This window comes from Peromyscus leucopus, chromosome 14, assembly GCF_004664715.2.
Source record: "Peromyscus leucopus breed LL Stock chromosome 14, UCI_PerLeu_2.1, whole genome shotgun sequence".
NCBI lineage: Eukaryota > Metazoa > Chordata > Mammalia > Rodentia > Cricetidae > Peromyscus > Peromyscus leucopus.
The window spans coordinates 68,113,131-68,125,271 of NC_051075.1; the positions used below are offsets into that span (position 1 = coordinate 68,113,131).

The 12,141-nt window shown below is 38.2% G+C and overlaps 1 protein-coding gene across 1 annotated transcript in view; it reads left to right on the forward strand.

The window, feature by feature from the left end:
- LOC114688248 (cation channel sperm-associated protein subunit beta-like) overlaps window positions 1–12,141 on the forward strand; it is a 79,168-nt gene that overhangs the window by 21,598 nt on the left and 45,429 nt on the right. Inside the window, exons 3-4 of the mRNA XM_037210999.1 lie at window positions 3,670–3,824; window positions 10,865–11,058. Of these exons, the coding sequence (XP_037066894.1) occupies window positions 3,670–3,824; window positions 10,865–11,058 (349 nt within the window). The remainder of the gene's footprint in view (window positions 1–3,669; window positions 3,825–10,864; window positions 11,059–12,141) is intronic.

A 12,141-nucleotide genomic window follows, 5' to 3' on the forward strand; every position in this document is an offset into this window, starting at 1 on the left:
CCTGTGTCTATCAGACCAGACAACAAAACACCATTTATTTTTATTGTTAATTTTGGTCTTTGTTCATTTATAGAAGTTTTCCAAAAAAAATTTCATTATGTTTTCTCCTGAATTTTCTGTTCTCTCTGTCTCAGCTGTTCCATCACCCCAAGCAGCCTGGTTTATTTCAATCAGCATTTGGTTGTTTAATTGCTCTGAATAGGGATTTCCTCTATGGCTGCAGGAAAGGTCTGAGCTGGATTTTCTGTGGAGGCCTGCCTGAGGCCCCTCTGGGAATTTCCTGATGCCTGAGGACCCTCTGGGAATTCCCTGATGCCTGAGGCAAAGATTACCTTGTCTGTCCCTTGTTAATCTACATTCCTGGATCCAATATTCTCCCTTACCACACTTTCTGCATATTCCAGAAGGAAGGGACATTCTGGTGCCATTGTTCCTTGAAGAAACATTGTTTCTAGGAATGCCATGTTTACAGTCCCTTTTCAAATGTCCTTGCTTTCCACATCCAAAACATCTGACATTCCTCAAACCTCTTGAAATTGCTTCTCCTATCCACATATCGTCATGGTCATGAGCCTCATCATTAAACATGTCTCTAATCCAATCTTCCAAGGGCAAAGCTCTTGCCTTTAATGGCCTGATTATTCTCTTGCATGCTGCATTCGAATTCTCAAAAGTCAAAGATTTTATTATTATCTGGCTAGCTTCTGAATTCAGGACCATTCTATTTACTGCTGAAGTCAGTCTTTGTAAGAAATCCATGAAGGTTTTTTTTTAGGCCCTGTATAGCTTTTGTGAATGATTAAGTTTTCTTTCCTGCTTCCTCAATTCGGTCCATTCAAGGCTGCCATTCAACATAGAATTAGGGTTTGGTTATCATATAAACATTGTCTTTGTATTGTCGGCATATTGGCCTTCTCCAAAAAGTTGATCCTGGGAGATTTGTACACCTCTAGCTCTCCATTGATTTTCTATGTTTTTAGCTTCATCTCTGAACCACATATGCCACTGCAGCTGTGCCCTGGGTTCCAGGACAGCATTTGCCAGCTCTTGCCAATTCCGTGGTATAATCTTTTTACAAGTTGACCAAGAGTTTAACATTTGCTTTACAAATGGGGAATGTATGCCATAAGATACTATCGCCTACTTAAACCTTTGTAAATCTAACATTTCAGTTAACTTTTATCCTGGCACTTAAATTGACTATCTTTTTAAATAGTAAAATAAGGATAAGGAAAGTAATAATGTGCATAATCCCATCAACATTCACCTTCTCATATAGTTGTTCCATTTTCAGACTGCCTAATTTTATCAAACATAGTCCAGTTTTCTTCTAATGTACACATAATACCCATTTTTTTAATGTGGAAAAGAAATTTTTCTCTTTCAAATAGTTTTTTCCTTTAAAAGATCTGATATTTTATTGACTTACAAACTCTGCATAGAACAGTAGAAATCTGAGGAAATTTCAAAACAGCTACCTAGCATCTGAGGTGGGAATCCAGAGAGGGGAGGTGGAGAGAGAGAGAAGAGACAGAGAGAGAGACAGAGAGAGAGAGAGAGAGAGAGAAAGAAAGAAAGAAAGAAAGAAAGAAAGAAAGAAAAAGAAAATGAATACTCATCAAGAAACCAGAGTAAAATATGTTTTAGTAGGGGTTGGTAAAATTGTCATTTGTCTTAAAAAAAAACACAAACAGAAAATAGAATGGGTCTCTTTATAAGTCAGTCCAGGCCTAGAGAGGTAACTCTGTGCCTAAGAGCACTTACCACTCTTTCAAAGGACCGGAATTTGGTGCTCAGAACCCACATGATGACTCAATCATTCATAACTATAGCTCCAGAACATCCAATACACATTTATTACCTCTAAGAGCAGTAAGTGCACATATGTGGCACATATATGCAAGCTGTGCTAGTTGGGTTTTGTCAACTTGACATAAACCCAGAGACATCTGGGAAGAATAATGTCATTTGAGGAATTGGTCTCATCAGACTGGCTTGGAGCAAGATATTTGGGGCATTTTCTTGATAACTGATTAATGTGGGCAGTCACAGCAAGAAGCATTCTTTCATATCCTCTGCTTCATTTTCTGCCTCTAGGTTCCTGACAAGGCCATTCCCTACTTTTCCTTCCTGGTGCACTATAAGCTATAATCTGAAATAAACCATTTCCTCCCAAGTTGCTTATGATCAGCATGAGAAAATAAACTAGCACTCAAGCAAAGTAATCATACACATATGATAAGAATAAATATATTAAAATATACATTATATAAAAGATCAATCTGTATACCAAGCCAAGGCTACAGGCGGAGAAGAAGGTGCTCTCGCGTCCTCTGTCTGAGACATGCACGCAAATGAAAGAGAGGAATCCATGAGAGGGATTGCCAACATGTTCTCTGATACTTGGGTCTGGATTCTGCAAATGTGCACAGTAGATGATGTGAGCAGTCTGCTAGACATAACCTAAAAAACAGCCATGTCAAATTTCACTAACATCACAGTTTTGCAGAAAGTACCTTAGTTCCCTTAAGTGAAAGTTGAAATTGTTAAGATGGAGAAACTATAGAAATTCTTATACTCAGAACAAACTTGAAGAACAATGATTCAACAGCTCTATTTCTTTTTATATATTTCTCTGCAAATGATACATGCATCCATCCTCTCTGGAAAAAAAGCAATCATTAACTCTTACTGTGTCAGGCACTGTTGTGGACTCTTTATTTTATAACAACTATTTGTCCTCATTTACTTAGGAGGTAAGCAAGGCACACAGAGTAAATAACTACCCAAATTATTTTGGGATATTAGAATCAAACTTTGCACTGAGGCAGTTGATTGCTTTCAGCCACCCTATTTTCCTATCTCTTTCATTCTTGGTGAGTACCCTAAATTCAAACATTGGAAGGAAAATGTGACAAAATGTTTGTTGGAGGCAGTACTTGATGGATATAACCCAAAACAGACTACAGTATCTGCAAGCCCAAACACACACACACACACACACACACACACACACACACACACACACACACACATACTTGGTCTCCTAAGCAACAGGAACAACTCCAAAAACCATTTTGAAGCTAGTATTCATCTCTATTTTCATGAACTAAAAATCCCAGAACTGGACAGTTCATAATGAAAGAATTAGAGTTCAGAAATCTAGGAAAATCTTGCCTTAAGGGAGTCTGTAAGTTATGAAAGTCCAAGGAGTAGGATATACTAGCAGAGAGCAGAACCAGGAGGCTCAAGGCACAGACCTTGAGACTCAGAGCAGCAGTGCTCAAAGGAGAGGCCCTTTATTGGACCCAGTAAAAACTCCCAGGAAGAACCCCATTATGACACGATCTTCTGTGTTCATGATGGTGACCCAACTCTAAAATCTGCACCTCCAAACTCATCACCTCAGCCTCCTACAAAGGGCGCAAGAACTTCAAACTGTGTCTTAATTATCAGACTTCCTTTTCCTCCACTGCAGAAAACTGAGTTTTCCCTTTCACATATATAAATATTCAAAGATATCCAAAGAGCATATAGGTATATTGCTCCAACCAATAAGCAAAGCAGAATTGTTTTGATATGAATGGGAAACAAGTTTGCTATTCGAATTGCATTATAATTGAAGCATAAGATATTCAACATACAATATTTCCTTTTCTCCAATTTCAGCCACCTGATTTGGGATTTGATACTGCACTAGCTCCACAGTATCTCTCCCCCAATGAAATGATTTTCTTTGCATACGTACCTCTGAATGAACCTAAAAACATGATATACAAAAGGAAGTTCAAAAATATTCACATTGGGAAAGTGATAAACTACAGGTAATTGATGATTTCTTCATGCTTACTTAGAATACATACTGGTTTTCAGATCTAAAAGTATAACCTACTTTTTTAGGATTTTTTTGTTTTAATAAGTTTTTTAATATCTTTCATGACAAAATACATTTTGAGACAGATTCTCACTATATAGTCTTTGCTGACCTAGAACTTTCTATGTTGACCAGGCTGGCCTGAATTTCTCTGAGATCTCCTTACCTCTGCCTATTACTGGATTTCCTTGGCTTTTGATTATCTGTGTGACTATGAGATTCAGTTTGTCAGGTTTCCATAAGGAAGAAAAAAAGTCACTTAACAGAAATTATATCTTGAAGCAACTAAATTCTGCTTTATGTCTGTAATTAGTTTGTGAGTAGAAATAATCTTTCTCAAATGCCTTAATCATTCCATTTATTTATTTATTTTTCTTTTATTTTGAAATTTTTATTCACTCTGAGGGTGTGTGTGTGTGTGTGTGTGTGTGTGTGTGTGTGTGTGTGTACAACACATGTGGCATCAGAGGACAACTTTCAGGGATTCAACTACTGAGCCATCTTGCTGGCTGCTAATTCTACTTAATTCCCTTAAAAACAAGAAACATTCCTGATATTCTTTAGTGGGTCAAGAATTGTGTTTCACTTCCCTCTTCTGTAAAGTGTACTAGCCTGTGCACTCGAGGGGATTTTCTTCATTTTCTTACACCTCTTACACCTTCTTCCTAGGGAAGAAGGGCAGGGGGAGGAGGAAGGCAGAGTTGGAGAGTGAGAATCCTCAGACAGCCCTGATTGACTTTCTAAAGCCTGTGTGCAAGTTTCTGATACCCAATACTCTGTGGATTACTGGTTTTGCTTTCCATGAAATAAAGTTCAGAGAATCAGGTGATGCAGTAGCCTGCTTCTTCCTGTTCTCTGATTGTTCCCAGGTTGACTGGGCTGCCAGTGTCTCTAGTCATTGTCTTGCCGCAGTCTTTGTATTAGAATGTCTTACAGGCTGTGGTCCAGCTAGTCCAACAATCTACTAATGGAAGGTTCAATAATCCAAGAGCTGTTTCAGCCCATGAGGCTGGATGTCTCAGCTGGTCTTCAGTATATTCCAGAATTTCAAAGAAGTACACTCTAATGCCAGGAAGGAATTGCCAATGAGAGCAAGAGCAAGCAGGCAAAAAAGCTAAAATATTTCTCTTCCATGTTGTTTGTTTATAAAGGCTGCAACCAGAAGGTGTAACCCTGATTAAAAGTGTATCTTCCCACCTCAAAAGATCCAGATTAAAAGTGAGTCTTCTCACTTCAAATTATTTAGTTAAGAAAAAAATTCCCTCACTGGTGTACACAGCCACTTGGGTTTTAGTTGAATACAGATGTAGTCAAGTTGAAAACAAAAGCCATCTCATCTCCACTGGACTCCACTCTACAGCACTGCTCTGTGGAGGATAAAGTCTCAGCATGAGTCTCAGTGGCCACAAATAATATTCAAAGTATGTCTATCGAATGGCTATAAGGGAAGAGATGAATTAATATTTTCTTTTCCTGTAATTGAAATAAAAGCAAAACTTTTGTTTCCCTTTATATTGTAATCTTTTATTGCTAAATTCTTTTAATAATTCTGGTGCTTTTTCTACGTATTCCTTTAGATTTTTGGTTTTTCAAGACAGGGTTTCTCTGTGTAGCTTTGCGCCTTTCCTGGAACTCACTTGGTAGCCCAGGCTGGCCTCGAACTCACAGAGATCTGCCTGCCTCTGCCTCCCGAGTGCTGGGATTAAAGGCGTGTGCCGCCGCTGCCACCGCCCAGCTAATATACTTCTAAGTAAATAATCATATCACATGCGAATAATTTCTGTTTCTTTCTTAACATACTTAGCATATTATAGCTTTTTCCTATTATAGTCTGCAGGTCTAATAATAAGCACCTTAAGTAGAAACTGGTTTCCTTGTTACTCCTGATTTTTAAAAGAATAGTTTTAACATTTCACCATGATGTGATCTTTCTAGTTTTTCACCCTTTAAAAAGCTTTTTCTTGTTAAGAGATTTGTGATTTGGTAGCTGGAGAGATGGATCAGTGAGTAAGAAACTTGCTGAACAAGTATGAGGGTCTGAGGCCAGGTCTCCAGCAGTCATGTGAAAATCCAGGCATGTAATGGTATACCTGAGATCCCAGCTCTGGAAGGCAGAGGCAGGAGAAACCCAGAGGCTCACTGGCCAATCAGTCTAGTCCATTCATAATCTCTACTTTCATGGAGAGACCCTGCCCCCTTCAAAGAGGTAGATGAGGCTGGAGAGATGGCTCAGAAATTAAGAGCTCCTACTGGTCTTACAGAAGGCCCAAGTCTAGTTACTAGTTCCACGCCAATCAGGAGGCAGCTCACAATTGCCAAAGATTTGAATACTTGGGTTTTTAATTTTTTTAAGCATATATTGAGCTAATCCACTCAATTTTTACATTTAGTTTTGATGAATATTATGAGATATAGTCTGGATTTAACGATGTTATCTCAGTCATTTTGTGTTATCCATCATACACTTATGGACTAGTTTGCTAACATATAGAATTTTAGATCTCTGTTCAAAAATGAAGTTACAATTTTAGACAAATATTTTTGTCCTTGAAATATTTTATGGTCTGTTAACAAGATTATAAAACCTCATAAATATTATCTTCTAGAAAAATCTTAGGATAGTAATTTTCTGTGCTTTGAAACGTTGCTTGTGGAAATTGAAATTTACTCTATGTCTCAGGAATAAAACTATTATACAGTCAATTATTGTGAATATATTTGAGGGGAGTAGCATTTTTTCCTTTTGCCCTTTTAGGAATATTTCATATATAGGTCTAATACTGTAAGACATTTTCTCAATTAGTGATTGATGGGGCAGTGCCATCCCTAAGATAGTGGTCCTCAGTTCTATAAGAAGGCAGGCTGAGCAAGAAGTAAGCAGTACCCCTCCATGACCTCTGCATCAGATCCCATCTCCAGGATCTTTCCCTATTTGAGATCCTATCCTGACTTCCTCCAATGATGAACAGCAATATGGAAGTGTAAGCCAAACAAACCCTTTTCTCTCCAACTTGCTATTCGGTCATGGTGTTTTATCACAGCAATAAAAACCAAAACTAAGACAGATAGTATAGGCTACATGTGGATGTCATCAGAAACCACTGTACAATGTTATGTTGGAGAATGAAACATTCGCATTTTTTGAAAATTCACTCTGATTGTAATGGAAAAGATGAAACAAGATAAGAGTAAAAGGTGTCTGACACCTTAGGACCTATGAAAAGAGAATTAATGGCGCTGAAACAGGTGCGTCTGTGAGAAGGGAAGCCCTGATGGACTATGGTAGTTATGAGAAGAGGCGTCAAGAGCCATGTAGGTGGCAGACAAGATGGCGAAGCCAGTAAAACACTTGCTGTATAAGCCTAATGACTTGCACTTGATCTCTGTATCCCACAAGGGATGGAGAGAACCCATTTCAAAAAGTTATCCTCTGAGATTCACACACAGGTGGCATAGTCACACACACCTCACACACACTAAGCATCCTAATAAGTCCATTTCAAAAATAGTCATATAGGTGTTTGGTCTGCAGCTCAAGTGAATGTTGTCATTTTCTGAGGTGAAGAGCATGGATATTCAGCAGGATAACTGTAAATTTCACATTAGACATATGCAGTTCCAAATGTCTGTTGGGTATTTAAAAGATGAGACGAAGACAACATGGACAATTGGATGTATGAATTTGTTGTGCAGGAAAGATCAGATACCCAGCATGTGGCAGTTGTTCACATATGTATGGGTAGTTTACTGCAGGAGATTGTGTAAATACAGAAGAGGCATTCCAGGAACAGAGATTGGCACCTGGAGTGAAGGCTGAAGATGAGCAGTCAAGGGTAGAAAAGCCTAGAAAAAGGAGGCCTCTAAACCCAGAACAAGAAATGCTTCCAATAGCTTTCCAGTGCTTGGAGTAGCTAAAATAAAGACCAAGAAGTCACTTTGGAATCGGAGGCACTCTGGAGTAGAGTGACCTGGCTGAAAGCAATTTCATTGATATGAGGTGCAGAAGATAGAAGGAGCTAGAGAGATAGAGCAGTTATTGGATGGGAGCCTCCAATGCACCCATTCACACTGCTGACAGTCAACTTTATCCAGTGTTTGCCCACTCAATAGTTATTCCACTCTACCTCCAGAACACACTGACCCCTAAATGTAAGCCCATCCTTTACTGCCCGAGTCCCCTTTCTTTCTTCTTTAAAGGATTATTTTTCTCCTCCCCTTGAACTACACAGAATGTGCTCACCTAAAGCAATTCTTGACACTTAGAGACTCCAAATGAGAGAGGTTGGAGGACAGCTTTGGTAATTGAGTTGGCTGTTGGCCCTGGCCATTGACTTCAGACACAAAGAGCTTAACTTCTTAAAAATTCATGAACTGTGGTTTTTATTAATTTATCAGAGCTTTACAACACAATTGAGAAGAAAGAACAGAAAGTTCTCATGGATTCCACCACTACTCTTTTGTTTTCCACACTGTCCACATGGGCCCCAAAGTTGTACAGTTGCTCCAACTGATAACTTATACAGACCTAACATTTGTGGCAGGGTTCACTTTTTTTTTTTTTTTTGAGAGAGAGAGAGAGAGAGAGAGAGAGAGAGAGAGAGAGAGAGAGAGAGAGAGAGGAAATTGCTCTGTAGCCCAAAGCTGGCCTCAAACCCTCAATCCTCCTGCCTCATCCTTCTGAGTGCCAGTGTAACAGGCATGTACCACAATCCCCCCCCCAGGCTTCACTCTTGATACCCATTCTCAGTGTTGGAGCAAATGTCTGGCGGCATTATAGCACATACATAATAGTCTTGGTGTACTAAAATTCCTCTGTGTCTCATCTATTAACCCTTGCCTCCCCAGCTCCTGGGAACTTCTTTGTTGTTGTTGTTGTTGTTGTCTCCTTAGTTTTGCCATTTCTAGAATGCCACACAATTGGAGTTACACACCCCTTTGAGATTTGCTTCTTCCTCTTGAAATATGCCTGTAAGATTCCTATTACCCTGCTTAAACAAGACCTGAACAGTTATTACATCACTAAACATGCTAACATAGAAGGGGAAATATCATAGGGCCCCACTAATAAATAAAGAACTAGAGGCAACTAGAGAGGTGGGAAAAATCACCTTCCTCAGGCATGAGCCTCTCAATTCGTCAACCAATACCAAGTTATCAGCCTTGACATCATGTACATACTAAATGGACTAAGCAGATTATAAATATACAACAAATAGAGGAAAAGAGGTAATGAATTTGAAAGGGAGAAAGATGAGAGAGGAGCTAATGTGAGAGGAGTTGGAGGGAGGAAAAGAAAGTGGGAAAGGTTTTCATTATATTTTAATTTCAAAAAATTAAAAGATACCTATTACTTTCTAATGACTTGATAATTATTTAGTGATGACTAGTATTCCATTGTGTGTTTGAAAACATTATATAGGATTCACCCATTGTTTTAATTTATTTTTATTGTTTTATGTGTGGGTTTTTTTACTTATATATGCATCTATCTGTGCACTATGTGCATGCAGTGCCGATGGAGGCCAGAAGAGGGCATTGAATCTCCAGGAACTGAAGTTATAGATGTTTATGAACTGCCATGTGGGTGTTGGGAATCAAACCAGGTCCTCTGGAAGAGCAGTTGGTGTTCTTAAATGCTGAGCATCTCCCCAGCCCCAACCTATTCACCAACTGAAAGACATTCCGGCTGCTCCTGATGAACAAAATGCTAGCAGTATCCACATGCAGTCTTTGATATAGACATATCTTTTCAATTCACTTAGGTAAATACCTAAGAATATTGCATGTGGTAAGAATATGTTTGAAATTAAAGGAAAATGCCTAACTCACCATACCTTTCTACATTCCCACCAGCAATGAATTAGAATTTCTTTCATACATTCTTACCAACATTTGACATTGTTAGTGTTTTAAGGTTTTGTTATTTTAAATTTCCAGTCCTGATGATGTATGATGTGTTGCTCTTTCTGTGCTTGCTTGCCATCTACCCCTTCTCTCTCTCTCTCTCTCTCTCTTCTCTCTGTCTCTCTCTCTCTCTCTCTCTCTCTCTCTCTCTCTCTCTCTCTCTCTCTCTCTGTCTCTCTCTCTCTCTCTCTCTCTCTCTCTCTCTCTCTCTTCTGTCTCTGTGTGTGTGTGTGTGTGTGTCTGAACCCATCTCCACAGTGTTGGAATTATAAGACCTCTCTACCTTATTCTGTTTGCTCCCTCTTTCTTCTCTTCTCACTCTCCACTCTCTCTTTTCGTGGCCATGTTCAGTCTGGACTCTTCCAGATGCCTCTGATTATTCTCTCCTTAGCTACACTAAATCTCCTTCACCATACCTAGGAGGAGTCATGTCTCTTCATTTTTTATTTTTTTCATTCGAATGTAAAGTGTCAAATTGCTTTCTAGGAAACTTGTCTTAATTTACAATCACAGCAGTAGTGAATGTGCAGCTATTTCCATTCAAATATTATCTCTGTGGAATTCTGACAGCTAAAGATATTTATAGGTTGGGGATGTGGATCAGAGGTATAGCATTGGCCTAACAGTCATGATGCTAGGTTTTATCTCCAACACAAAAGAGATGATAAATAGATACACAGATGATAGATAGATAGATAGATAGATAAATAGATAGATATAGATAGATACATAGATAGATATGTAGATAGATGATAGATGATAAATAGGTAGATGATTGATAGATGGCACATAGAGTGTAGGTACATAGATGGTAGATAGATAGATGATAGATAGATAGATAGATAGATAGATAGATAGATAGATAATCTTTGTCCATTTTAAGTGTAAAAATGTATGTTTTATAGGCCATTTTGTTGGCATCTAAAAACTTTGAACAACTATTTGCTAAATAGTCATTTGTTAGCTGGTATATTACTATCATCAATCCTAGTATTGGTATATTTTATTTGTAAACTATATGTTAATATGCCTGCTTATTTAAGCCACTGTCATATCCATTTTATATGTTTGTTGGTTTGCTTTTAGTAAAAATGGAAATGCTTATATCAGAAAATTGCTAGTACATGCCAATGGTCCTTTGGGATTTCATACCTCAGTTCTCACAGAAATAATAGAACCATTTGGAGTAGAAGAATCTGTGAAGAGTTCTTCTGTAACTGGTTCTCTTAAAATCTCATATACTGGAAACGTTTTCTACCACATTGAAATTACAACAGCAGGTAAGTATAAAAATATAATCTATCTCTGATGGTTATAAAAAATAAAGTCACCTTTTGAGAAGACATCATGTTCTTTTATGTTTTAAAGTGTGTGTGTGTGTGTGTGTGTGTGTGTGTGTGTGTGTGTGTGTGTCTGAATATTGACCCTAAAGCCTTGAATATACTAGGCAAGTACTCTACCACTACAGTATTATCCTTACTCTCAAATTCTTCTTCAACTGGCAGTTAACCAAAATTTACAGATACTTAGGTTGCAAGATCAGTTGTTCATAATATAATAAAACATACCTACAACTTCACTACTATGTCCTCAGAAGTAGTGTTTATTATGCATTACAGTCACACTTTGTCTTAAACAGTGATCAGAAGAAGTAAGAGAAAATAGGATTTTTGTGTCAATTAAAAATACATTTGGAATGCATTTTTTAAAAAATTTTTTTATAAAAGAGGCCAGGAGTGATGATGTAACACCTTTAATCTAAGCACTTAGGAGGAAGAGGATGGAAGATCTTTGTGAGTTTCACGTCAATCTGATATAGATATCAAGTTCCAAGCTAGACAAGGAGGTATAGAGAGACTTTGTGTCAATTTTTTTTCAAAGAATATGACAACTTTGCCCTACATAATATAAATGAATTTGAACAGGTTGGTGGTGATGAACGCCCTTAATCCTACCACTCTGGAGGCAGAGGCAGGGATATTACTGGGAGTTCAAGGCCAACCTGATCTATAGAGTGAGTTCCAAGACAAATGGCTACACAGAGAAACCCTGTCTCAAAAACAAAACACAAAAGTGAAAGAGAGAGAGAGAGAGAGAGAGAGAGAGAGAGAGAGAGAGAGAGAGAGAGAGAGAGAGAAAGAGAGAGAGAGAATTTGAATCTTTGTCATAAAGGATGTTTCTGTTTCTAAGTATTATCTGATAGACACAAAACCAAAGTTAATAGGGTTTGAGGCTAGATAGGTAGCTCAATGATTAAAAGTATATACTGCTTTTGTGGAAAACTCAAGTTCAGTTCCCATCACCAACCTCAGGCACTCAGAACAACTTGAAACTCGAACTCCAGGAGATTCGATGCCTCTGCT